Source organism: Physella acuta, unplaced genomic scaffold, assembly GCF_028476545.2.
Source record: "Physella acuta isolate Inbredline_101_S28 unplaced genomic scaffold, ASM2847654v3 ptg000916l, whole genome shotgun sequence".
Taxonomy (NCBI): domain Eukaryota; kingdom Metazoa; phylum Mollusca; class Gastropoda; family Physidae; genus Physella; species Physella acuta.
Genome location: NW_026732433.1, coordinates 659521 through 687463, shown reverse-complemented (window position 1 = coordinate 687463; position 27943 = coordinate 659521). Strand labels below are relative to the sequence as shown.

The window sequence follows — 27943 nt, the reverse complement described above, 5'->3', positions numbered from 1 at the left end:
TAGACTTAAACTAAATACGAGCTAAACACAAGAGACATGTATGAAAACGTTAGGCAGACACGATGAAGAGCTTCAGTTTTTGTCTTCTGGTTTATTTAACACTGGTAAGTGTGTGTGTGTGTGTGTATGTGTGTGTGTGTGTGTATGTATATGTGTGTGCAAGGGGTTGTAGTAGAATGAACATGAGAATCAAAGATGGATCGGCCAGGGGGAAGGGGAGGGGGCCCTTCAGTTTTTAACTTAAATTTGAAGTCATTTTGCATTTTTAAAATATTTTTTGCAAATTGTTATAAAAATCTTGGACAAGGTAAATAGATTTTTTTAAAATAGCTGTTTTAAAAAAGTAAAAACAGGCATTTAGGTAAGGATGGTTGATCAAATGTGAATTCATCAGAGTGTGTCTGACTATGTTTGATGATATATGATATGAGGGGTTAACAACAACATTCTTTTCTTCATTTATAGAAGACCCTTTAGCCAAGTTACTACCCATTCAAGTAGCCTGCATATGTTCAACCATTGCACTGTGCCTCAATAATATTTTGTTATTGATGGGCACTAAGGGTAGTAAAATAACTTTACTAGCTAACACATTATTTGAATAAACAGGCTGTCGCGTGGTCAGCATGTTAATCCTTCGGTCAAGAGAGCGTTAACTGTAATGGTCAATATTTTTTTGCTAGCGTGGAGATTATGCCGGTTTAAAGACACTCTCATCAAGAGGGCGAGCATCAACACGGAAGTGTAGCTGTTGTTTTAGACTCCATTCTGCACTGTAATAGCATGGGAATTATTGGAGATTAGTTTTATTAGGGCGTTGAATTAACACTGTAACTTTGTAACCCTAAAGCTGCTCTTTCAAGACAAGCGCCCCGTGAAGATGAGGCTCGCTAGCTGGGGACAGCAACTCTTCTAGGAGAGACAACTCCAACATCAAACAACTGCTGCCTTGAAGTTTGTTCTTGGTTGGTCAAAGGCTTTGGAAGCAAATCCAAAAAAGAAAAGCAGGCTGAAATAGGAGTCAATGGTCTATATGACGCATAACAAGTTAACACGTAATACATAATTGTGTTGTAGAGAATCCCTACCAATACTAAATTTAAAAACGAAGAAGAAATAAGAAGAAAACACTTAAAGCCATCATAATGCATATCTTGTTAACACATTCTCCAATATCTTGTAATGATTAATGTTGAATTTTATTTAGACAACACAAATAGCTGCGGATAAAAATAAGGCTAAACAAAAAAGAAGACCAGCGCCAAAAGTAACATACGCCACAATACCTAAACGACACACAACACAGAGATCTTACCAGGAACTTACTAAAAGGTTAATAGTATATTTCTAAGTCGTGTATTTATGTCTGTAGTTTGATCACACAGTTAACTAAAGGTCGTGTTAATTGGTCAGTTTTTGTTTATTGTAATCCTCCTGTATATGAGGTTAGTGTTATAGCAGGTGACTACCTGTGTGAGTCAGGTGACTATCATTAACAAGTCACAATTCATGACAGCTCAGGTGACTATTAACGATGCTAGACGCAATTACTTCACTGATACGAACTCGGGAACTAAACATGAATGTTTGCCCAAAATTGCCCTTTCATCGATTTATGAAGGCCCCGAACAGAACAAATCACTAGTCATTTATTTTTGTGGGTCCAGGTTCTTTATTATATATTTAAAGACAGTTCAATATACACAAATGAAACATGAAAAAAGATATAACCTAAATTCTGATACCATCCATACGGTTTTTTAAATGTAACGTGAAGTTTGAGATTTACGTATAAAGGGTTGGTTCAAAGACAGCTTTAGATTTTTAATTTAATAATAAATTAAAATAAATAAATAAACAAACACGTTACCTTTAATGCTCAATGTGACCAATTCTAAATTGTATGATTATATTCATTTCTTAAGCACCACGGTTACCTACGCTATATTCAGCCACACACTTCAGACGCCATTGTTTGTTTCTCCCAACAAGACTTTGATAAGGTAAGATGCGGAGACAGAAAGCTTGCGGTAATTTGTGTATTGAAATACTTCAGGTCAAATGTTAAAACTGAAAATAGTTCATGCCTCAGTATTGTTTGTGTGGGACTCAATGCAACAGATAAACTAATGCTATTCAATGTTTTACGGTGATTGAAACTTATATAGACTTTGATAATATTTAAAATTACTTTTATACCCTAGTATAAAATATTATTGAACAGTGGCGGTACGTGGATCAACGTCACAGGTCCATTTGTCACCAACAGGAACGCTGTATATCTGGATGTCAGCTCTGTACCTACAACCAAAGTAAGAGAAAAGACATTTTTCTCTTATGTTATATCTATTGATTGTTCAGTTTAGTGTTTTGTTTTTACTTTCTCGTATAGAGTATAGAGGAAGTATTGTAATTGTGCACAAAATTCGCATGAAATTTTGACACTTTTCATCGTTTTACACCTCAAAAAGATCTAATTTTCTGGTTTAAACTTCCGGTTTATTTATTTTCCATTGTACACCACTAAGGCTATTGATTGTTTCCTTGAATCGCGTTGAGAAGGCTGACAGTTTTTAATGAATAAAAATTTATAAAAAACAATAGCTAAAGTACAGATCAGAAATTTAAACTATTGATTGATGTCTTGTTAATCGGTAGTTAGGAATACACAAAATGTTTACTATTTACCTGATGAAATATGTGTTTATCTAAATATTGTAAATTTTAAACTTAAAGTCATACAACCTCTCTTGCAGACATTAGAATGTAACTCACCAGCTGATACAACAGAAATACTATGTCGATCTCCAAACCTTGCTGGGTCGATCACACAAAACCTTTTCACCCCCAAAGGTTTTGTGACCTACCCTCTAGTCATTCAGCCCGACGGTCAGGAGAACTACACCGTCACATTCGAGATCCACCCAAACCCCAGCTTTCACCAGCTCATGGACCACGGGATAAACGTTCTTCTGCTCAATGACATGTTCGTTACATTTATTTTAAGGGTAGGATATTCAAAATCTTTTCACTTCCTATAATTACCTATTGATCAATCATCCCTTAACACTTATTGGAGTCGTTACGGTACAGCAGATGATTTTCTCATAATTTTCCGCCGTCTTCGTGCTTTGCTGCTGTTATTCCGATGTTGGTAGACTAGTCCAATTTTAGACATCTTCTATCAAATGACGTATTTTCCCTCAGCTTTTCTATGTATTGACACAGTGACCTGCATTCTTGTTCTGGACTGGCAATTAGTTCGTGTGACATGCCCACATTAGCTCAGTTTCTAGCGCATTTAATCTGTTCTTGTTTCGTTATTAGGTCATTTATGAGTTAGTGGGTCAGTTCTACTCTTTTTAATATTGTTTTAGCATTTTGCTTGCACAATCTAATTTTCTTATTTTAAAAACAGGGCAATAGAATTCCCACATGGATGAAGATGGAAGATATAAAAATAGAAGTTGAAGATTTGAACTGCGAAGTTCTTGAGACAAGCACAAGAGAATTAATTTGCAGTAGTCAGGAAGTCAACCTACACAACCAAAAGTATAACCCTAACACTGAACATGGGAGACAATCACCGAAATTGGTCACTGAAGCCCAGCTAAATTCAGTTGCTGATGGTACTACACAAGCACCTACCAAGGCACTAAAAAAACTCAGCGCTAATTTATCCAAATTTCTAAACAACGAGACGTCGAATGAAACGCTTTACGTGAATGTTTCCATCACACTGGGCAACTTCCAGGTGAACCACACGGTTACTCTACATTGGCACCAGGTGAATGTCAGCGACCCCATGATGGCTATATTTGCTGCTGTCGGCGGCTGTTCCTCCGCTGTTTTGTTAGCTGTTTGCTTGCTGGTCATTCTGCGAGTATCAAAGTCTAAAGCCAAGAAAGTTGTGTATGGTCTTAACATTGCCCGACAAGGTACTTTTATTTGGCGTAGAGGTTAAATCACTGCTGGTAATATTTGTCCTACATTTAATCCTATTTCTACTAATGTTATCTTATTTTAAAGGTTGCTTATAGTTATGTTGCACACAATTCAACAAAATAAATGAAATGACTATCAAAATTCAATATCTACTTCAAGCTGTTTAAATTATTTTGATAGATATATATGGACACATTTTTAATTGGGTAAAATAATAAAACACGAAAACCACTCGCCTGTGTGAGAAGTCGTCATTATTATTTAAAAATTATGTATCAACTCTTCTTTGACTTTATACATAGCCTATATACGTATCGATTGATGCAGGTAGCCGGGAGAACGTGTTGCCTACCCTGAAGCAGGTACTGGACTCTTTCATAGAGCCGGACAAGAAAGATGACATAGACAAGCTAATCATCACTCTTGACCGCTTGACAGTGGGGAAGGCCATAGGAGAAGGTTAGTATGACATCATCTCTGAGGTGGAGGTACTATGTGTTATATCGAGCTCTGTCTGAAAAGTATGGCATCTGCCAATAAAACTTGTTTTTTTTCTTCACAGAATTGTATATTTCTTGTCATAATTTGATTTTAGATCTATGCACGTCTCCCAGTGATGTTCTAACCTCTTCAATACTTACAACAGAACAGTACAAATTCAAGCGTTGCTCACGGCGTTCAATCTGCTTTATCTTTATCAAACTAACTTCGCGTCGAAAACACAATTTTTTAACGAGTTGTTGGCGCATAGGCAAATACATGCCTCGGAGTTTTCTTACACATGATGCCATTTTTTATTGAAATACATTCTTATTGAAATTTCAAAATGCTCTGAAAACATGTATTACTCAATCGAATAAGTCTCTATTGCCTTTCGAATGATCTATATATATATATATATATATATATATATATATATATATATATATATATATATATATATATATATATATATATATGTGTGTGTGTGTGTTTATAAAAAGAAATGTTTTATAAACGTTTTAAGGCAACTTTGGACGAGTATATGAAGGACTACTGGCAAAGGACTCGGAAACCGAAGCAATTAGAGTTGCAATAAAAACAATGATAGGTAAAAGTTAACTGACTTTATACGTTTAATAATTATAATAGCTTGGTTTATACCAAATTATAGCTTTTTTACCGATTGAAATACAGATACTCAGTCCCATTTTGAAAACCCGAAGCAATATATTCAAGAAGCTTTGGTGATGAAAGACTTTCAACACCCAAGAGTTCTCGGCCTTGTAGGGCTGGCACAAAATGGACCAGGCAATCTTTACGTGGTTCTACCATACATGTCAAATGGGGCGCTTCTCACACTAATTCGCGACAAGTCTGTGGTAAGGATTTTTTATATATCGTCACTTATCGTCACAAAATACCAGTTGTCACCTTTTTTGATTGTCTCACTCACAATGAGGAAAGGACATCATCCTAACTACGGTCAATAATCATACGTATACATCATACGCTTGTCAAATAGCGGAATAAGATATTCCTTAACTGATTTGCTTACAAATTGAGCATAAACTTAGTCCGAACACTAGGGTAAGATAGTGTTAGGTTTAGTGTTATGAAATCTTCTGAATAGAAGAAGCTTATTCTACAAATTCACGTTTCCCAGTCTGTAATTATGTAGAAATTTAATGCATCCCTTGGAAACCCCCATTTTATTAAATCTTTCTATCGCTCCATGTAAGGCCTTCTTTCGAATGCTTATATATTCTTTGCTGGGGCTGTAGTTTTGATCCTCAAAGTCCAGAAAAGTCTAATGGTTACCCATGGGCACTTGCGAATGTAAAATGGGCTATGTAAAGAACTGACCACACATTCGCTCCATTTGCCGAAGACACAGACTCAGGTGCCCTTTTGACCGTCTGGCCCGGTCTCCCTCTTCCGGATACATGGCGAGAATTAAGAGCGGGTGCTTAACTGAAACGAGCATGGTTCGTAGGTGAAAGTATGAATCTACATGGGGACAATGACAAGCGAAAGTGAGAATTCAATCCATTAAATCTTAAATTCACACAGCTGTCATCACACAAATATATAACTTTTCCCATGCAAAAATAACCAACCAGATGATGTGAAAAACATGAGAACTTAGAACGTAAGGTGTGTCTACTAAGAAATTCAGGGTTTTTAGACGATAATTAAACTATTGAATATTGGTAGTATTTTTAAAAGAACACGGCGTTACATACAGTTATGTCAAATAAAACTATACTATTCTAAACTATAGGCGACACTACAAGTTAAACGCGTTTTTTATGACCGCTCACGTGCATATATTACATTTATACAATTTAAATCCAACTGAAAGTTTAAAAAAATGAAAAGCACATTTCCTACATCTAGACTCTAAAGTTCTCTGATGTCCTGAAGTATGGGGCAGATATCGCTAGCGGCATGGCGTACCTCAGTATCAGGGACTTTGTTCATAGAGATCTGGCTGCCAGAAACTGTCTGTAAGATTTTGTTATAGCTTTCAGTATGTAGACAGTTATACTTAGTTATTGTTAGTTTTTTCTTACCACTTTCAAATTTCAAATCTAGAAAACGTGTATTCCAATAGTTGTTTTTTACAAAGTTGTATGTATATCTAAAGAAACATTTTTTGTAATGTGTTGACATAGTCTAGACGACCGTCTTCGTGTAAAGATTGGAGACTTTGGCCTGTGCCGATCAGTGTACGGCTCTAGCTACTACACCAGCACCAACAAAACAATGTTACCCATACGTTGGATGGCTCCAGAAAGTATTGAGGTTGGCTGCTACTCTACTAAGTCGGACGTCGTGAGTCATTTTGTACTGTATTTACTAAACAAAAATGATCATAGCTTGGTTCATCCTTATATTTATGAAAACAGATTTACTTTAATTTGTCCATAAGTGTTGTTTTAAATGTTGAAAGAAATAATTATTCTCTATATTTTAAAGTGGTCATTTGGTGTCGTAATGTGGGAGTTGTTGACCCGTGGGCTGATCCCCTACCCTGGTCTACAGAACTCTGAAGTCCACGGCCATCTGCAGCAGAGTCGTCTGGCTAGGCCGTACTTCTGCCCAGTCAGGCTGTAAGTATACGTATTTTACATACGTTTTGCTATGAACTTTTGTTAAACTTGCCCAATCACTGCATAACGTAGAAAAAAGGATGAGGGTTTTATGGACAAGCTTTAATGTTTGAAATATTTATGTGACGTTTATGATCAGGTAAGACTCAAACTAATTAGACTTTTTCTGTCTACTTAAGATACGAGGTCATGTGGTCCTGCTGGCAAGTTGATACAGGTCTCAGGCCAAATTTTCAATCTCTCGAGGAGCTTCTACGGTCTTTTTTGAGAATCATTGGTCAGGTCAACGATGAAAGCTTGAACCAAACAGATAACAGGCAAGGAGAAAACCTAACCCAGACAGCAAATACGGACAGTAACGTAACTCACGTGAACTGCGGCAACATACAGACAGAAGGAAAGTCACATTTTTACACTAATGACACATGTACTGTTAAGAAACATCTCGACGTGGTGATGACCATACCAGAATGCAGATTCCTCTGTGGAGCTGCTGATGAAGGCACAAACTCTCAAGCTTCGCCTTCAGCCTTAGACATGGATTACATTCAGGCCATAGATGGTTACGACTATATTCATTATCTACCTCACCAAGACGTGCCCACTACAGACAAAGCAGACAGGGTCTATCACGATGTGATTGATAACTATGAAGAAGTCTTTCCATAACATACACAAATACATTATTAGAGTATTGTTACGATTTAAAAAGTGTGTGTATTTCACCATTCTGTTGTGGAATTTCAGCTTATCAAAATATATTCTTCAACGGTGCATATAGTGTTAGTCTCTATGAAATGTATTTTGCTATTTTTTATGTTAGCCAAATAAATGAAGATTTAAAATTATGGTGTTTAAATGATTTCATTATTTATTTTAGCATGTCCAAATAATTTATGCTTAAATTATTCGTTTCACTTTCTTGTAAATTTATGCTTAAATTATTCGTTTCACTTTCTTGTATACAGAGTAAACCGAAAGTGTTGTAATCGTGCTACAAAATGTAATGATATTTTAATAGTTTTTTCGCCGTTTTACGTGTCCCCACTCTATCGTTTGCGATGTATAAAGGATGCATTGTAATCGTGCAAAAATCTAAATCGAGATAATTTGATTTCCGTTGCACTAATTTTGATTTAATTTAATGTGTGAGTATTAAATCATATTTGGAGTTTTATTTCAATTTTTTAAGTAATTTCCGGTAGCCGGAAAGTATACGTACTCTACTTACGGTCTATCAAATGCTAATATCTCGAGTACCATTAAAGCTAGGTAGACAAACTTGCAAATAGGGCCCCATAACTATTAGATTTTATGCGAAGGTTCATTTCAACATTAGTACAATTTCCGGTAACCGGAAGTGGTACATTGCTCTATCAAGGAAATAAGCCAGTTTAAATTATCAGCTTTTTATACACGATTACAATGCATTCTCTACACTCGGTTATGAAGAAAGTAAAAATTAACATACGAGAAAATTCGGAGGCGATAATTCCCGCTTTATTTATAGTTATTCGTTTTTAGTGAAATAGAAACTGAGCTCGGTCAATATTCACAGTATTTATCTATAATTTTTAAATTAATAACAAAATATACCGAAACAAAAAAAAAAGAATTAAAACAACATTTTTAGCAACATGAAATAATGACGGGGTAAGTAGAGCGAGGACCACATACACAGATGGCCATTAATTCATAAAATGTAATTTTAAAAAAAAAAAGGTTCACCAAAGTACAAATAAAAACATTACATATTTCCCGTTGTTAAACTTTGTACTTGGATACAACCACCACATTAGTCATCTGTTTAGTAGCCAATTACTAGACCATTTAATCGAGCGGGGATCCTTTAATAGCAAACACTCCAATCTTCTATACCAGTGGTTCCCAACCTTTTTCGAGTGGTGACCCCCTTTCATAAAACGTAAGTGACCCGCGACCCCCATATAATTAACAAGTCGAAATTAGTAAAGAAAATAATAAGCACTAAATTAATATTTTCTAGTAGACTTTCAATATGAATTATTCTTGATAACTGTTTTAATACGATAAGCAAAATTACATGCTATTAACAAGCATTAACTAGCATTAACAATTAAATTTTGCAAATTTAAGAATTCATCTTGTTATTCATCGGCAATGCTGGTAACATCAAGGAAAGCAGAGAATGGGTGACAATGCAGATTCTTCTTCTTTCAGCTCGGGGAAAATAACTCCGCAGTTCGTCAAGAGGTTCAAGATGCACAGAATCCTTTAAATTTTTTATCTGTCACACCACACTGCAGAGTTTCTCAAACATGGCAGTATTTCAAATATTTATTTTTCCTCGCCAATTTTGCAGCTTTGATAAATATGCCAAGAGATTATCATGAAAAGAGATAATATTCGTTCCTTTATCAGGTTAAGCTTATGTTGATGTTCGAATATATCTGCTAGGTATGATACTCTCTCCAACCACATCATGTCGTTAAAGTATATCAAAAGGTCTTGTTTCCTTACACTTCCAAGAACATCTTGATTTCATCTTTCAATTCAAAAACACGATTGACATTTCCTATTGACAGCCAGCGTACTGAAACACGACGCACCATCCGTACAAACCCCACAGCCGTTTTCCCATTTTAATCCCTCAGTTTCAAAAAAACGTATTTATTTTCTCCATGATATCTTCACAAAACATCAGCTCTTATTTGCTAACATCTGAATGAATATATTTCACAAAGACAAGCAACTGCGAACACGAACTCACCTCTGTCGATTCGTCAACTTGAAAATCAAACAATGGTGCAAGCTTGATTTCATTCTAAATTTGTCTTTTAACATAAGCCGCTGCATAGTATTATTAAACAGAGATATTTGTTGCATCTTTACTGCACTGGAATCCCCAAGAATTAATTTGACCATCTTCAGCATACATGGTTTGATGAGATTTTCTCCTTTGTGTGAGAGGTTTTTTGCTTAGCAATTTCTAATACTACTTCACATGATGCTTGCACTAATGCTGTGTTTTCTTGGTAAAAACGTTCTGTTCGATCAAGTCTCTGACGTTTGCAACTAGCTTCATGCCGACAAAAGAACTACATATCTTTTTTTTGGTGTGTTCAAATGACTCGTCTCAAATTGACGATTGGAAGTTTTCATAGACTCCTGACTAAGAACAACTTTGCACACTACAAATTGTTTATTCTCTATTCCATTTCCAGTGATGTTAGTAATGCCGAATTTTAAATATTTTTCTAAATATTCATGTTTTTTATTTATTGCTAGAGTTTAGTCTACCAGTTGGCGACCCCCCAGAAAGCCCTTCGCGACCCCCAAGGGGGTCGCGACCCCCAAGGGGGTCGCGACCCCCAGGTTGGGAACCCATGTTCTATACAGATCAAATCAATAATTCTAGCCAGTCTGATTATTTATTAAAATTAACATCTAGATGACATGAAACAACAATTCCTATAAAACGACTTTGAAAATTAGTATTTTAATACCCGGAAAGATGATTGATTTTTAAACGGGGTTCGCTCTAAAAAATTCTTAGTATTACAAACATACTGATATTTACCCCCCTCCCCCCAATCTATACACACAATGAGAGATACAGTAGTAGGCGCTTTTAACAGATCGTGATCATGGGTTTCGTAGGGCGAAACAAAACAACCAAAGTATACCAGTTATGCAAACAATTATGCGCATTGCCTTTACATACAACACGTTGTTGTCCCACTGGACCTAGTAAAATGGCGGATTCCAAAACGTCATTTACCACTTACCACTTCTAACTTTAGGCGTAACTCGCATAATGAACCATTCTTTGAACTAACGTTAACAACCCGGATATTCATTCACAGTTTGATTCACTTCCCTGTGTGTTGTCAGCGTTGTTGGCGCGCGTTGGTGATTCGAAGTAATTCAACAAGATATATATATATATATATATATATATATATATATATATATATATATATATATATATATATATATATATATATATATATATATATATATATATATATATATATATATATATATATATATATATATATATATTATACGAATGATATCTTGGTTAACGAATACCACCCCTCCCCACTGAATGATTCCACCAGCATAATTTAACTAATTAAAGAGCTAAAATCCAATGAACGTATCTAACTTGTAAGGATCTATTTCGAACCAAACTTTTGCTGAAAATGGGGCAGCCCATCGTTCTGGCTGGCTCCTGGCTTAGACTTCTATGAATAATAATTCAGTGAAAGACGTGTTGAGTTGATTATGAGTACTGGTTATCCGAACTAGCATCAACAATTTCAGTAAAACATTGTATTATGCCGAAGCATGTCTATTGCCTCCCACCACGAGCGAAATAGATATCATATTTTTAATAGACAATTATAAACTTTGTATCCAGTGTACACACACCCGCTTCTAAAATTTAAGTTCGCCATCCCCTCCCGAAAGTTTCAAGCCCCCCCCTCCCCCCTCCCCGCGCCCCCAACGCCCGACACGGGAAAAAATGTTATCAAGAAACAGTGCTTAAGAGTAAGATGTACATTTTCCTGAGTAGACAGTGAAAACATCCTAAGGAAATACCAGAGGAGCTATTTCTAACGAGCGAAGTTCACCACGCAGTTAACTGTTAAAACATTGTGTACACTATAGTCATCAAGTTGACAGTTGAGGGCCCACACTTCAGAGTTCGTGATGTTGCCGGTCAGCGGATGAGTAGTGACGTGATGGTGGCATGTGTTATTTTACATCCTACTCCACAGTGACATTGTTGTTATAGTTGTGTATTCAGGGTGTTATTGTTGTGTCGAAAACGTTTAAAGTCGAAAACAATATATTTATGGATTATATATTGTGCTATATCACTGGGTATACTTTTCAGATATTGTATAAATGAAATTAAAAATTTATATTGCGTTTTTTATACATTAAAATACATCATATAAGAGAAGATTTTCAACTTATGCTGGAGGATATAGTGAAAGATACCGGCAACGTGTTTCATACTGGTTGGTTCAGATGTTAATAAGCAACTACAGAAATGGTTTGTGGTGAGTTGTATAACTTTTTTTGTGTATATGCAATCCAAATGGTGAGCCGCATATTTGAACAGTTTTTATAGTTGTATTATCTTGACGGTGAGCACTAATTTTGACAATATTCATACCTATGTTATCTTTATGAGTTTCAGAGTTTGACCTCAGGTTACCTAAAACGTATCTAAAAACGTTGTCTTTTGTTACACATTATTTTTAGCTTGAAAATGTTTACAGTTTTTAGTTTATTCTTGTTTAGAAATTAGTTTTGGCCAGGTTTAATTGTTGCAGATTTTATCATAACTGTATGATCATGACTTACATTTGAATCATGCTAATCGGGATTTTTTTTTCAATACTCGATTTTGGTTCGCTCTTTCCTTTTTTTGGAGATTTGTTTTCTTACGTCTTACGTGTAAGGCCATTGCGTGTATTTAACTTTAAAATTATACTCTAGTCGTGTTGCTCATCATTGATGAAATGTAAGATTAAGAGTTAGGTCGGTGATTTCTCAAGCGTGCAGAGTGCTAAATTTTCTCTAAAAACTAGAGTTACATATCTAACTCGAGCCTGAAGTCCATGTGTCCACGTAGCTAACGACTCTGACTGACGTCCATGCACCCATCTAACTGACGTCTCGAGTGTGATTGACGTCTGTTTTCATTCTACCCTGCTGATACTGTCGTACAGAAAAAAGTGCTTGTTGTCGAAATAATTGCAAAAGGTTGTATGGAGTTTCGAAAACCCAACTTAAAGACGCCATTTATTCATTAAAATAAACTTGGAAGAGATAGACTAAAGTGACCGGATAGATCATCAAATCCGCCACTTGAAATAGATTACAATAATGAACGCTTTCCTTAACAATCTTTAAACTGTCGGTTTGACAAGAAATGACATTATATAGTTATAATTTAGCTTTTTCATTTCGCTAACAACTTGCTACACATCTTTCAAAAAACTAAAATAATTGCAGACAATGATTGGTCAAATCTTTTAAAAAATGTAAGAATAGGAATATGTATGTTGAAACTACACGAATTGCTAAGGGCGTAGAGTGTCAGCGTGGTCGAGTGGTAAAGCTCATGTATGCTAAACCGATAAGTCACGAGTTTCTTCTATCAAAGACAACTCCAAAATCAAACAACTGCTGTCTTGTAGTTTGTTCTTGTTTGGACTAAGGCTATGGAAGCAAACCCAAAACGAAGAGCTGGCTGAAATCGGAGTCAACGGCCTAAATAGCACAAAACCAGTTGACACGTATACTTAATTGAGTTGGAGGGAATCTCTTCCAACACTAAAAATAAGATAGAAAAAAAACTAAGGGCGTCACTATGCAAACTAGTTGCTCTTCGTGTTATTAATAACTAGCACCCTAAAATTTTATAAGTGATGCACTTGAACCAAAACTATATTACTTGTATTAAACTATTTGGACAAAGCGTAAACGAGTGGAGGTAATGCCTGAACAAATGAAGCATGTAGCAAAGCTATACAATAACCAATAAGGCAAAAAAAGGATAAAAATCTATACATTTGTGCTACTTGTATACTTTTTCTTACTTATTAACCTCACCGTTGGTCACAATTGGTCACATTTTATATATATAAAGATGAAATGGACTTTCTGCCTCTGTATGTTCTCGCAATACATTCATATTGTATAAAATACCATTTGTTTATTACTTGGGGTCCCGGCCAGTGAAAAACCTATCTGTAAAGGACCGTTACTTGTGTGTTTATATATATATATATATATATATATATATATATATATATATATATATATATATATATATATATATATATATATATATATATATATATATATATATATATATATATATATATATATATATATATATATATATATATATATATATATATATATATATATATATATATATATATATACATATATATATATATATATATATATATATATATATATATATATATATATATATATATATATATACAAACATATACATATATACAAACATATATATATATATATATATATATATATATATATATATATATATATATATATGTATATATATATATATATATATGTATATATATATATATATATATATATATATATATATATATATATATATATATATATATATATATATATGTATATATATATATATATAAACATATACATATATACAAAATATATATATATATATATATATATATATATATATATATATATATAAAATAAATGCATGGATTCTAATCTTTTTTCTATAGCTGAGGACACTTGAGCTAAATACGAGTTATGTATCACGTGACACAAACATGATGAAGAGCTTCAGGTTTTATCTTCTCGTTTATTTAACACTGGTAAGTGGCGGAGGGTGGAGGGGGGGGGGGGGGGTTGAGTGGCTAGGTAGAAGCTCAAGCAGTTTACATGGCATGTTGATAAGACAATACGACAAGTTTAGTTAGCGGACTAGCTTAGAAGCTCAAGCAGTTTACATGGCATAAGTTGATAAGACAATACGACAAGTTTAGTTAGCAAACTAGCTTAGAAGCTCAAGCAGTTTACATGGCATAAGTTGATAAGACAATACGACAAGTTTAGTTAGCGGACTAGCTTCCAATTAAAATAATTACTTTAGTTTTCTATTTAATCGAATACGTTATTTTAATATGATTGTAAAAATATCAATTTCAATAACATTTTTATTTTATAACACCTTACGGAAAAACTACATGATTTGACTTCACTAATACATTATTTTAATATTATTTTATAATCATAATTATAATAATACATAATTTGACTTCACTATTAGTTTAAAACACTTCATTTTTTTAGCCTAGACATAAAGTAAACATATTAATCCACTGAAGTAACGGTTATTTACACAACTGTTTCTAATGTTTATATACAGACATCGTTAGTGGCCACAAAAGCAAATACCACACTACCAGCTAATAACTCAACACTAACAAGTAACCCGTTGTCTAGTGAGAGGTATGTTACTTCCCCTTGCTTATTCATCAACAGATAATTTTAATTGTGAAAATGGTATTAGACTACCAACAAAATCTTGTAATGGTTCTCATCAAGTTAAAACACGGACATTAGAAAAATATTTTTAAAAAACCGAGTCAACTGAAAATATTTGTAAAATCTAATCTTGGCAGAAATTGAATTGAAGTTGATTTTATTCACCAATTAAAAGCGAGATTAATTATATACATCTTTAGCTATCCCGTGCTTCATTATCGCATAGAAAATTTCAAGCATTTTTTTGAATAGCTGCCATACCAGCTTATGGGACGGTATGGTCGAATGCTAGAACATACGACTGCTGATTCGAAAGTGTAGAGTTCGAATCAGGGTTTAAGTCCTCAGAACATCCAGGAGTCCACCCAGCTCTAATGGGTACCTTACTCTCGTTAGGGAAAGTAAAGGCGGCTGGGCATAGTGCTGGCCACACTATCTCTTCATATGCCGAGGTTACTTCTATACATCGTTCCTAACTTGTCACCTTTACTAGCAGAGATTATAGTGACGTCCGATTTCACACAGATAAACTGTATCTCTATTTGCTTCAAACTTGTTCTTTTTTCTATTGTTCCCCTCTCGCTGCCCCAACCATCGCAGCCCCACCACTCTCCACACTAACACGACGGTGTCACCTCACACAGAGACACAAGCAACTGACCAGTTGAAAGACAACTCGCTAGTCTCACACAATGTAAGACAATTTTCTTTTCTAATTAGTGATGTGTTCCTGGTTCATAACAATTTCGTGTTGTTTTTTAATCCGTTTAATAACCTTTGAGCCAGCACTTTTAATATGGAACAACAACCTAATCTGGGGTGATGGTAGTTTTTCCCACAGTCACATATTTGATATATATATATATATATATATATATATATATATATATATATATATATATATATATATATATATATATATATATATATATATATATATACGTATGTATCTATATATATAAAAAGCAATGTGTGTTTGTGTGTTTGTGTGTTTGTGTGTCCTTTATGCATTACTACACCTCTGATCACATCGCCGTGAAACTTTGGGAAGTTGTTGAGAATATTCCTGGGGAGGTTTCTGCGAAAAAAAATATTTCAAATTCGCGCGATTTGTTTTTTTCTATATACGGTATATAAAAATAAAAGTCGATTTTGGTTTGGCATCGTTCATCCATGAGACTTTGGGGAGTTCATTATACCACTCTAGGGAAGGGTTCTGTAAAAAAATAATTTTTAATTTCGCAAGGGCGGCGCCACGGGAGGGTCCGATTTTTCTCTATATACGGTATATAAAAATAATAAAAGTGAATTGCAGTGACACCATTCGTCCTATAGGCATGAAACTTTGGGGGTGTTGATTAGGACACTCTGGGGAAGGGTTCTGTAAAAAAAATCATATTTAATTTCGCAAGGGCGGCGCCACAGTAGGGTGCGATTTTTCTCTATATACGTTATATAAAAAAAAGTGAATTGCGGTGACACCGTTCACACGATCGCCATGAAACTTTGGGGAGTTCATTATAAAACTCTAGGAAAGGGTTCTGTAAAAATCATTTTTAATTTTGCAAGGGCGGCGCCACGGCAGGGTGCGATTTTTCTCTATATACGGTATATAAAAATAAAAGTCGATTTTGGTATGACACCGTTATCCGATAGCCATGAGACTTTGAGGGAGATGATTAGAACAATTTAGGGAAGGTTTCTGTAAAAGAACAAATTTTTAATTTCGCAAGGGCGGCGCCAGGGGAGGGTCCAATTTCTCTCTTTTTACGGTATATAAAAAAATAAAAGTGAATTGCAGTGACACCGTTTATCCGATAGGCATGAAACTTTGGGTAGTTCGTTATAACCCTCTAGGAAAGGGTTATGTAAAAAAACAATTTTTTATTTCGCAAGGGCGGCGCCACGGGAGGGTGAGATTTTTCTCTATATACGGTATATAAAATTTCGTTTTCACACCGTTCATCCGTGTACCATGAAACTTTGGGGAGATGATTAGATCACTCAATGGTAGGGTTCTGCAAAAAATATTGTTTTATATTGCAAGGGCGGCGCACCACCGGAAGGGGGGGGGCGATTTTTTTTCTCTATACACGGTATATAAAAAATAAAACTCGGATGCGGTTCATCCGAGTGCCATGAAACTTTAGGGAGTAGATGAGAATACTCCCGAGAATATTTCTGCGAAAAAGAAAACCAAAGTTTCTTACGGGCGGCGCCATATAGGGTACAACTTTCGTCAATACACGGTTTGGCACCCAGAGTTTTAGAGCGATTTAGTTGGAACTTGGCATCCGTTAATCGAGCGTCCTGCATAGCGAGTAAGGGGTACTACTATATTCAGCGGTAAAACTACAACAGGCTTCTAAAAATAACTTTGTAACGCGAGGAAATCCTTCTGTACAGTTTCGTCACCTTGAGAAAGATGAAAAAATAAATTTTGAATATGAGGAGCCTACTGTAGAGTTTCGTCACTTTGCGAATGATGCAATAAGCATCTATTGTTAGACAATTCAGTCAGAAATTGAGATCAAGCGTCTAATAATAGACCATTAGTAACGCTAGCATATTGCATCAGTAAAATCCTGTTCATTTGTGTCACTTAAGCGAATGACGAAATCGACATCATTATTAACAGGAAACTATTTGGCACGATGGCGCCTGTTAGTTTTAAGGAGTCAGGGGTCGAACGCAGCGCCAATGCAGTAGTGTAATCGGGGGGGGGGCCTTTAGAGCGCCCCTCTACGTCTCTGACACAGAGTCGGTCACCGAAGTGTGTTGCACCATATTATTTGGGTTAGTGATTAATGTACACTCAAGGTTTTCATGCGGTAGTGTAGGTAAACCCGTGTCCTGATATTTATGATCCAAGAACAGGCATTGTTTACATTTAAATAACTCATTTTTAGAAAAGAAGGTCACGCGTCAAACTTTCTTCTATCCCCGCGGCAACGCGCGGGGTCGGGTACGCTAGTGTATGTATAAAAAGAAGAGGTTGTAAAATTCTAAATAGTTATTTTATATATAAGAGACGATTCTTTTAGAAGCAAGGAACACCAATTTAAACGTCAGCTTCGCTAATTTAAATAAATTTCCATTAGCCAGAACTTGACTTCGCCACTTAATATAAAGAATGGAAAGCTGTACTTAAGTTCTTTTTCTATGTGAGAAAATGTCGGTGCAAAATGTGAAACATTATGTGAAACATATTGTGATTTATCGTCTCAACAAACATTAGCTACAGACCATCCGTAGTTACGTCACACTTCTGGGAATAAGGGGTGGGTTGGGGCGGACTTTTATGCTGATGTGTCTCAAGGTGAGTTTCTTCCAGGCACCTCGTCGGGGGTCTCCACCTACCACCCCGAAAAACATCTACTGCTCCCCCCCCTCCCTTAACGAGATAGAATTTATATAGAAATATATATATACTTTTTCCAGTGTCTGTCCCGTCCGTACCCCCCGAAAATTTTAGTTCGCCCCCCCCCCCCCCCACCGCCACCTCCGAAAATTTTAAGAATGTTTGTGTTAGCGCGTACTGTCTATGCAACTCTATTAATAATAGCTCTTCAATGTCTGTAATGACAAAAGTTAAGTTTCATTTACAGGAAACCCAAATACCTGCAATAGGAAACGGGACTCCGAATGAAAACGATGGGGAACTTCAAATCACGATAGCACCGGAACGCGACACACAAACACATGATCAAAGGAATACAGAAAGGTTGATACACTATAGCCTGTGCATATGTTTGCAATGTGTACACGTTTGTAATCTGCATACACGTTTGTTGGGTGTATTCATGTTTTACCGTGTATAGATACGTGTAGCGTGTGTACGTTTCTAGTGATTACATGCTTTTGCAGCGTGTATATGGTTTTTTTATGTGTATACAGGTTTGTATACGATTCCAAAACTGATATCATACTGTTTTATTGTATTTATACAGCACCACCACTAGCAGCACCACGACTAGAAGCACAAAAAGTACCAGCGCCACGACTAGAAGCACAAAAAGTACCAGCGCCACGACTAGAAGCACTAATACCAGCAGCACCACGACTAGCAGCACCACAATGAACACCAACACACAGCAGTCGCCATTTTTTGTATCTCCCAACAAAAGTTTGATCAGGTAAGCTGTGATGTTAAGGTAGGATTTGATGTTAAGTTAAGCTGTGAAGATAAGGTAAACTGTAATGGTAAGGTTGGTTGTTATGGTAAGTTAAATTTGATATTAAGGTACGTTGTAATGGTATGTTAGCAGTAGCTGTGATATTAAGGTAAGCTGTGATAGAAAGGTAAACTAATGGTAAGTTAAGCTGTTTTGTTAAGGAAAGATTTAATAATAAAGTGCGTTGTGATAGTGCTGGTAAACTGTAAATGAGTTTCTATAAAATTGAGATGCAGGTACAGAATGCAGGTATAGTGAAGATAAGTTCTTCATAGTAAAATCTTGATAAACAAAGTGAATTGTTTGCGACAAAGACATTATAAAAACATAATGCTATAAAATATTATTTGTATACTTCAGTAACCATGATCTATTTAGATAACTTTAAAATTATTATCACAACCTCGGTATTAAAGAACACTTTGTTTTCTCTCTACCCTTCTCCCAACAGTGGCGGTACGTGGATCAACATCACAGGTCAATCTCTCACCAGCAGAACTGTTGTATATCTGGATGTCAGCTATGAACCCACAACCAACGTAAGAGAAACATTTTGTTTCATATATTTCATTCGTAGTATGGTCTTTTATTTTTATCCAACAAAAATCCATTTTCTAACATCTAAATAACTACAATCGACTTTGAACACGTAGTATGATATTTTAAAGTTTCTTTGATGCCTGGTTTACATATTGACATATACTCTATGTATTGCGATATAAAACATGCATTATACTAATTGTATATTCACTCTGCTCACCAAGGAATAAAGAGATTATTTTATAACTATTTTGTTTACTGTAGTGTTTGAACTTATACCTTCTCTCTTGCAGACGACATTTGAATGTAACTCACCAGCTGATACAACAGAAATACTATGTCGATCTCCCAACCTTGCTGGGTCGATCACACAAAACCTTTTCACCCCCAAAGGTTTTGTGACCTACCCTCTAGTCATTCAGCCCGACGGTCAAGAGAAGCACACCGTCACATTCGAGATCCACCCAAACCCCAGTTTTCACCAGCTTCTTGTACACGGAATTAAAGTTTTCCAGTACAATGACACGTTTGTTGTGTTTATTTTAAGGGTAGGATATTCAAACTATTTTTGCTGACATATTGCTTTTATGTCAAACGAAAAGAAATATTTTTACTCCAAAATATATTTTATGTGGAGTGCATATTTAATTTAATTTTATCATCACTGAAGGATTTATTTGTAATTGTATTTTTACAGATCTATGCGCATACCTATATTTTGTTTATTGTTACATAGAGCATCTCTTTCGTTTTACGAATTGTTACGGGAAGTGAAGTCTTATATTCTGAAAACTAATGTCGAATTGCTTTTTTTTCTTATCACAAATTATCTAGTTTTGCGTTTTCACTGGATAAATTATCAACTAGTAGGTTAATACTGGATGTTATATTGAAACGTTGTTGTCTTTAATGCTTGTACAAACTTATATTTTAAAACATAAAACTGTCTCTAATATATTAATTCAAATCTTCTACACGTAAAAATTATGTATAAGCTTTTGTGTAATGTTTATAATTCTAAAACCAGGGCAATAGAATTCCATCATGGTTGCAGATGGAAGATATAAAAATAGAAATTGAAGATTTAAACTGCGAAGTTTTTGAGGCAAGCGCAACAGATTTAATTTGCAGTAGTCAGGAAGTCAACCTACACAACCAAAAGTATAACCCTAACACTGATCATGTGATACAATCACCGAAATTGGTCACTGACTCCCAGCTAAATGCAGTTGCTGATGGTACTAAACAAGCACTTACCAAGGCACTGAAAAAACTCAGCGCTAATTTATCCAGATTTCTAAACAACGAGACGTCGAATGAACCGCTTTACGTGAATGTTTCCATCACACTGGGCAACTTCAAGGATAACCACACGGTTACTCTACATTGGCACCAGGTGAATGTCGGCGACCCCATGCTGTCTATATTTGCTGCTGTCGGCGGCTGTTCCTCGGCTGTTTTGTTAGCTGTTTGCTTGCTGGTCATTCTGCGATCGAAGTCTAAAGCCAAGAAAGAGATGAATGGGCGCAACAGTACTCAACAAGGTATTTTTTTTATCTTGCTATCTATTTCAAAACTTGAACACTAACCATCAAGGTGCTTTTTATCTGGCTACCTTTTTAAAAACTATTACCTCCAAATTTGTTTATCTAGCTAGCTTTTTAAAAACTTTAACACCATCCGACATGATATATTCTATCTAGTTAATTTCTTTGACGTGTATTGTTTGTGGACTACAGATTTAGTTAGAGATGGCTGTCTTAAAATCTAGATATATTTCTAATTGTAATTTGTTACTTAATATTACACTTCACCTTATTAGAAAAAAAGATGTGTCTAATAGAATTCGAAAAGCAAAAGTGATCTGTTTTAATGATTTCTATATCCATGATAAAACAATTTTTTTGGAAAATAAATAATAGAAAATCTATTTTATAATGCATTTTAATTTAAATTTAAAAGCAACTTTTATCATCAAAATGTTTTATCCAATTGAAGAAGTTTAGTATCCAGTCTAGTAATAGCTATAGGCAAATCGATTATTTCTTCTTTCTTAATTGTAATGTTGAATAAGATTTCCTCCAACATAACTATACGTTACGTACATTTCAGTCTGCTTCTAATTCTAGATTTTCTTCCATAGCCTTTGTTATCCAAAAATAAACTAAAAAGCAAACGTTTTTCTGAGTTAGTAGTCTTCCCACCTTGATGTGTTGTTGTCCCCAGCTATCCAGCCTCATCTGCTTGGGGGTGCATACTCGTGACATATTTTATCAATAATACTTTTAAAAAAATTAGTTAATGTATTCTCTACATATCGATGCCTGTAGGTAGCGGGGAGAACGTGTTGCCTACCCTGAAGCAGGTACTGGATACTGTCATAGAGCCGGACAAGAAAGATGACATGGACAAGCTAATCATCAGTCTTGACCGCTTGACCGTGGGGCAGGCTATAGGAGAAGGTTCGTACAAGTGCATTTTGTAGCCGTACTTAGCCCATATATATATATATATATATATATATATATATATATATATATATATATATATACATATATATATATATATATATATATATATATATATATATATATATATATATATATATTCATTGTGCTCGGAATATGAAGGGATAGTGTGGTCAGCCGCCTTTGTTTCCGTAACGTAAGTTAGGCACCCTTCAGAGCTGGGTGCACTCAGGGACCTTCCACTGATTTGAACCTGGATTCGAACTCGAGACTCTCGGTTTAGCAGTCTAGGTCTCTACCACTAGTGTTAAAATTAACATCCTGTGGCTAATGGTGATGATAACAAACTAGTCCATTAATGTTTATGTTGTGCATATCAAATCCCCTTACATTAACTAAGGCTTACAACCGCTGTGGCCTTAAACCCTTTCTTCATCTTTTACTTAGGAAACTTTGGCCGTGTGTACGAAGGGATATTTGATGACGGGAATATGACATGTGGCTCTAAAGTTGCTCTAAAGACTCTCCAAGGTGGGGCCTTGTTTATTCTTGAAGCAAAAAGAAATACACATTTCATATATAATTTTTAAAGTAATTTTAAACTTAAACTTATACTCAATGTTTTTTTTTAAATGTCGTCTTTAGTGAATCATTATCATGTATTCCCGTTCATTCCCACGACACATGGGGCAGATGAAGTAGAGTACATCTGCTTCAGAGACCTCAGCATGCAGGGTGATCCTGTGGCCAGCACACTTCTCAATTGCTTTAGATTCAGTCATATAAGTCGTATAAGTTTAAATATCTTGTGATCAAAATGGTGCTATTTATTTGGGTACTCCTTTATCTTCATCAGATGTATTATTACCAAAACGTCTAATATCCAAAAGACCCAATGTCCACTGCTAATGGTCTATATCTCCACACACCCAATGTCCAGCACTAATGGTCTACATCTCCACACACCCAATGTCCAGCACTAATGGTCTACATCTCCACACACCCAATGTCCACTGCTAATGGTCTACATCTCCACACACCCAATGTCCAGCACTAATGCTCTACATGTCCAAACACCCAATGTCCACTGCTAATGGTCTACATCTCCACACACCCAATGTCCAGCACTAATGCTCTACATGTCCAAACACCCAATGTCCACTGCTAATGGTCTACATCTCCACACACCCAATGTCCAGCACTAATGCTCTACATGTCCAAACACCCAATGTCCACTGCTAATGGTCTACATCTCCACACACCCAATGTCCAGCACTAATGCTCTACATGTCCAAACACCCAATGTCCAGCACTAATGCTCTACATGTCCAAACACCCAATGTCCACTGCTAATGGTCTACATCTCCACACACCCAATGTCCAGCACTAATGCTCTACATGTCCAAACACCCAATGTCCACTGCTAATGGTCTACATCTCCACACACCCAATGTCCAGCACTAATGCTCTACATGTCCAAACACCCAATGTCCAATGCTAATGGTCTACATCTCCACACACCCAATGTCCAGCACTAATGCTCTACATCTCCACACACCCAATGTCCACTGCTAATGGTCTACATCTCCACACACCCAATGTCCAGCACTAATGCTCTACATGTCCAAACACCCAATGTCCACTGCTAATGGTCTACATCTCCACACACCCAATGTCCAGCACTAATGCTCTACATGTCCAAACACCCAATGTCCACTGCTAATGGTCTACATCTCCACACACCCAATGTCCAGCACTAATGCTCTACATCTCCACACACCCAATGTCCAGCACTAATGCTCTACATCTCCACACACCCAATGTCCACTGCTAATGGTCTACATCTCCACAGACCCAATGTCCAGCACTAATGCTCTACATCTCCACACACCCAATGTCCACTGCTAATGGTCTACATCTCCACACACCCAATGTCCAGCACTAATGCTCTACATCTCCACACACCCAATGTCCACTGCTAATGGTCTACATCTCCACAGACCCAATGTCCAGCAGCCAAGACTTGAAATCGTTTGTCCAAGAAGCGTTGTTCATGCGAAAATTCAAGCACCCAAATGTGCTGGGTCTAATCGGCCTGTCGGAGAAGGAGCCAGGGAACCTGTACGTCGTGTTGCCTTTTATGGACCGGGGAGATCTGCTGACCTACATCCGTGACAATAGCATGGTAAGTGACAATAGTGTGGTAAGTGACATTAGTGTGGTAAGTGACAACAGTGTGACAGCCTGGTGGTAAGTTGGTAATGAATACGTGGTAAGCTAGTAGCGGTAACAGAATAAGTGGATAATAAAGTAGGAGCAAATATGAAAAGAAAAACAAGTGTTGATTTGGAAAATGAAAACATAAAGTTAAAGATTTCTCAAATAAAGTTTAACTAGCTTTTAAAAATTAATTATTTGTAATTTTGATTTATTTAAATGTAGAGTTATGTTGGTTGTTAAAAAATACGATACATAATTAGATGGTCGTCAATAAAGATGCATGTTAAAGCAAAAACTATTAGCAGGTACAGAGATCAAGTACATTTTAAAGCAAATTACTTCTACAGTTTAATTATCAAAGAAAAAAAATTAATTGATGGTGTTGATAATATCAGGTTTTGACGCTGCATGACGTCATTAAATTTGGAGCCGACATAGCAGACGGCATGAACTACCTAAGTTCTTTGAAGTTTGTACATCGCGATCTAGCAGCTAGGAACTGTATGTACGTGCCATTTCTACTTTTTCGTGCTTTAAAAACTTTAATCTGCTTCAACTTGTGCTTGTCTTCCAATTTGCAATATTTAATTTACTTTGAGTTTATTTTAACATCATGTATGCTATTTTTAGTTACATTTAATAGTAGATTAAAAAAATACCATTCGTTGATAATTGTTATTCCATAATGTATATTAAAAAAGAATACTGATAACAAAGTTATGTAATGTACTGTACAAAGGCTGGACAGCTCGAATCGTGTGAAGGTGGCCGACTTTGGTCTGTGTCGGGACATCTATGAGAAAGGCTACTACACCAGCGACAACAAGAAGCAACTGCCAATTAGGTGGATGGCTATAGAGAGTATAGAAAAGGGGGCTTACAGTACAATGTCTGATGTGGTAGGTTACATACAACACACTTTTTTAAAATGAGATTGGTTGTTCTGCCACACCAAATTAGCTCGGATTTTTTATTTATTTATTCAATTTAAAAAATAGCAAATATGTTGATATAATGAGCCGCTTTATGGTTATTTGTTATTGTTAAATGGAAGCAGAGGACCATAGGAATAGCATAGTTACCATATACTGCATACAGAACATTGTAAATTGATAAATCGTTAGTAGTATTAGAATAAGCTAGTTCACATTTGTTGTAGTTTTACGTGTCATCCATTCCAGTGGTCACTTGGTGTGGTTCTGTGGGAGATGTTGACCCGAGGGATGACCCCCTACCCTGGTGTTGACGGCTGGGACATCATCAACTTTTTACGACGTCGACGTCTGCCGGCCCCGTTCTTCTGCCCAGACGAGCTGTAAGTTCATCACTATCACACACCATCAACATAAGTCCATCTATATCACACAAACATCAACATAAGTCCGTTAATATCACACAAACATCAACATAAGTCCGTTAATATCACACAAACATCAACATAAGTCCGTCAATATCACACAAACATCAACATAAGTCCGTCAATATCACACAAACATCAACATAAGTCCGTCAATATCACACAAACATCAACATAAGTCCGTCAATATCACACAAACATCAACATAAGTCCGTCAATATCACACAAACATCAACATTATTTCAGTCTACACACTACATCAGCGCTAGATTTGCTGCTACAAAAAAAATAACAGAATTAAGCCAGCAATACAAAAACATCAACTTTAAATCAATACCCACCAAACATGAACATCAAGAATGTTTCTACGACACATAAGGAATAGGTCGATAACAAACACCAACATCTATTTGAACTTCGTGAAACAAAAATTAACTATAGGTCATTGTATAACCAAACAACAACAATAGGTCATTCTATAACCAAATAGTTTATTTTATAACAAAAAGAAACCAACAAATGGTAATTCTATAAGTAAATATCAACAATAGATCGGTTCATACCGAAAAGCGAAACATCGGTATTTGATCAACATTATCCCTAACCCTAATTTTAACTTTGAAACATCGATTTTTTCCAAAGTCGCAAACAGACAACACAGTAACAGTTATAGCACCGATTTCATTAACTCCAGCAGCAATTTACTTTTTTGCTCAAACGCTTCAAACATTAACACTCTCTGATTACAGGTACAAGCTAATGATGTTCTGCTGGGCCAAAGACCCGCGTCTAAGACCCACGTTTAAAAAAATCCGCCAAGAACTTTTGTCGTTTATCGGAGCAGAATCTACAACCACCAACTCCGTAACTGATCACGCCGAAGGCTCTTCCGGTTCTGGCGATAGAACATCCGCTTTGGACAACAATATCTCCTTTCTAACATTCAACCTAAACAATGCACCATTGCAACAATCGGTTTCTTATGTGAATGAAAAGAGTTGTGAAAATACTGAAACAAAACTTGAAGATTCTGCGGGTATAAAGGTCACAGGTTCAGAGGTCGAGTCAAAAGTCAAGGTCCTGGCGAACGTGTACATCACGATGCCATTGTGCGCATCCCAGAAAGATGTCGATCAAAGCATGCAAGTGTCGTTTTATCAACTGGTGGACAATTACGAGCCTCCGCCATCTTTTACACACTCGAAACAGGAAACCGGAAACGCAATTTCGAAACCGGATGCAGCAGACTCACAGGGTTGCATCAGCACGGTGAACACCCCTGTTGTGGGTGCGGTACCCGTAGACCAGCCTTCCTACTTTATTCTAGAGCCTGACGCGGGCGAGCAGTTAACGGATGACGAATCAGACATGCTGAATAAATAGTCGCTCAATTTTAAATCATCACAAACCTATATTTTAAAAGAAATTTGATTATCTTTTTTTTTTATCTGTGAAAATTTCGTCTTGTAATCACAATATTCTAATAATAGTTGTGTTCTAACTGAAATTTTCTTGCAAAGTTAAAAATAGGAAAAAAGATCATTATTTGTTTTCAACCACTAGAACAATTCCATCAACTGTCTATGATCATATATATATAATTTTGTGTTCAAATTAATGCACTTTTTAAAACATTTGTTTGTTTTTTTAGTCCATATTTAATGTCACTTTCTACTAGGAAAAAAGTGTATTCTATTGAAGCCATGACCCAAAATTGAAATAGAAAATACTTTTGAGGTAAAAATCATGTTATTTTAACTATTTTGTTATCGCGTTATATTTACTTACTAAACTATTTTTGATGATAGTTTACTTTGTGAAAGCTAAATTATTGCTACTTAATATATATTTTTGAAGATTGCCTTTTTTAAATTAATAAACGTTCTTAAATGTATAGTTTCGCCTCTTTGTACTGATTATATTTTTACATATACTATTGTTAAAGCATGTATTTATTTTTAGAACATCGCACACGTTTTTAGAACTATTTAATGGGACATTCCAGAAAATTCCTACTTGGGTCTATTAGGTGTAATTTATTTATTAATTAAATTGTTTACATTCACTACGTCTTAT

The 27943-nt window shown here is 35.7% G+C and overlaps 2 protein-coding genes across 2 annotated transcripts; both read left to right on the top strand.

Annotated features, from left to right (window-relative positions):
• The first annotated feature begins 14 nt into the window (after positions 1-14).
• LOC131953299 (hepatocyte growth factor receptor) lies at positions 15-27467 on the top strand. The gene is made up of 13 exons (XM_059316433.1): positions 15-104; positions 1208-1332; positions 1926-2003; positions 2225-2312; positions 2757-3008; positions 3419-3938; positions 22153-22284; positions 22738-22821; positions 24291-24475; positions 24906-25015; positions 25250-25409; positions 25692-25825; positions 26617-27467. Exons 1-13 carry the CDS (start codon positions 63-65, stop codon positions 27248-27250), a joined length of 2544 nt encoding a protein of 847 aa, XP_059172416.1. The 5' UTR covers positions 15-62; the 3' UTR covers positions 27251-27467.
• On the top strand, positions 11731-21446 carry LOC131953301 (mucin-2-like). The gene is made up of 9 exons (XM_059316434.1): positions 11731-12094; positions 14342-14434; positions 14989-15071; positions 15708-15801; positions 18716-18831; positions 19058-19243; positions 19734-19821; positions 20116-20370; positions 20850-21446. The coding sequence occupies exons 2-9, from the start codon at positions 14390-14392 to the stop codon at positions 21408-21410; spliced, it is 1428 nt and encodes a 475-aa protein (XP_059172417.1). The 5' UTR covers positions 11731-12094; positions 14342-14389; the 3' UTR covers positions 21411-21446.
• Positions 27468-27943: the final 476 nt, after the last annotated feature.

Excerpts from the sequence above, each read along its gene's own strand:
- LOC131953299 (XM_059316433.1), top strand. The coding sequence starts at position 63 with ATGAAGAGCTTCAGTTTTTGTCTTCTGGTTTATTTAACACTG. Across the intron at positions 3,009-3,418 it reads TCGTTACATTTATTTTAAGG|GGCAATAGAATTCCCACATG; the intron begins GTAGGATATTCA and ends TTTTAAAAACAG. Across the intron at positions 22,822-24,290 it reads TGCTCTAAAGACTCTCCAAG|ACCCAATGTCCAGCAGCCAA; the intron begins GTGGGGCCTTGT and ends ACATCTCCACAG.
- LOC131953301 (XM_059316434.1), top strand. The coding sequence starts at position 14,390 with ATGATGAAGAGCTTCAGGTTTTATCTTCTCGTTTATTTAACACTG. Across the intron at positions 19,244-19,733 it reads CCCAACAAAAGTTTGATCAG|TGGCGGTACGTGGATCAACA; the intron begins GTAAGCTGTGAT and ends TTCTCCCAACAG. Across the intron at positions 20,371-20,849 it reads TTGTTGTGTTTATTTTAAGG|GGCAATAGAATTCCATCATG; the intron begins GTAGGATATTCA and ends TTCTAAAACCAG.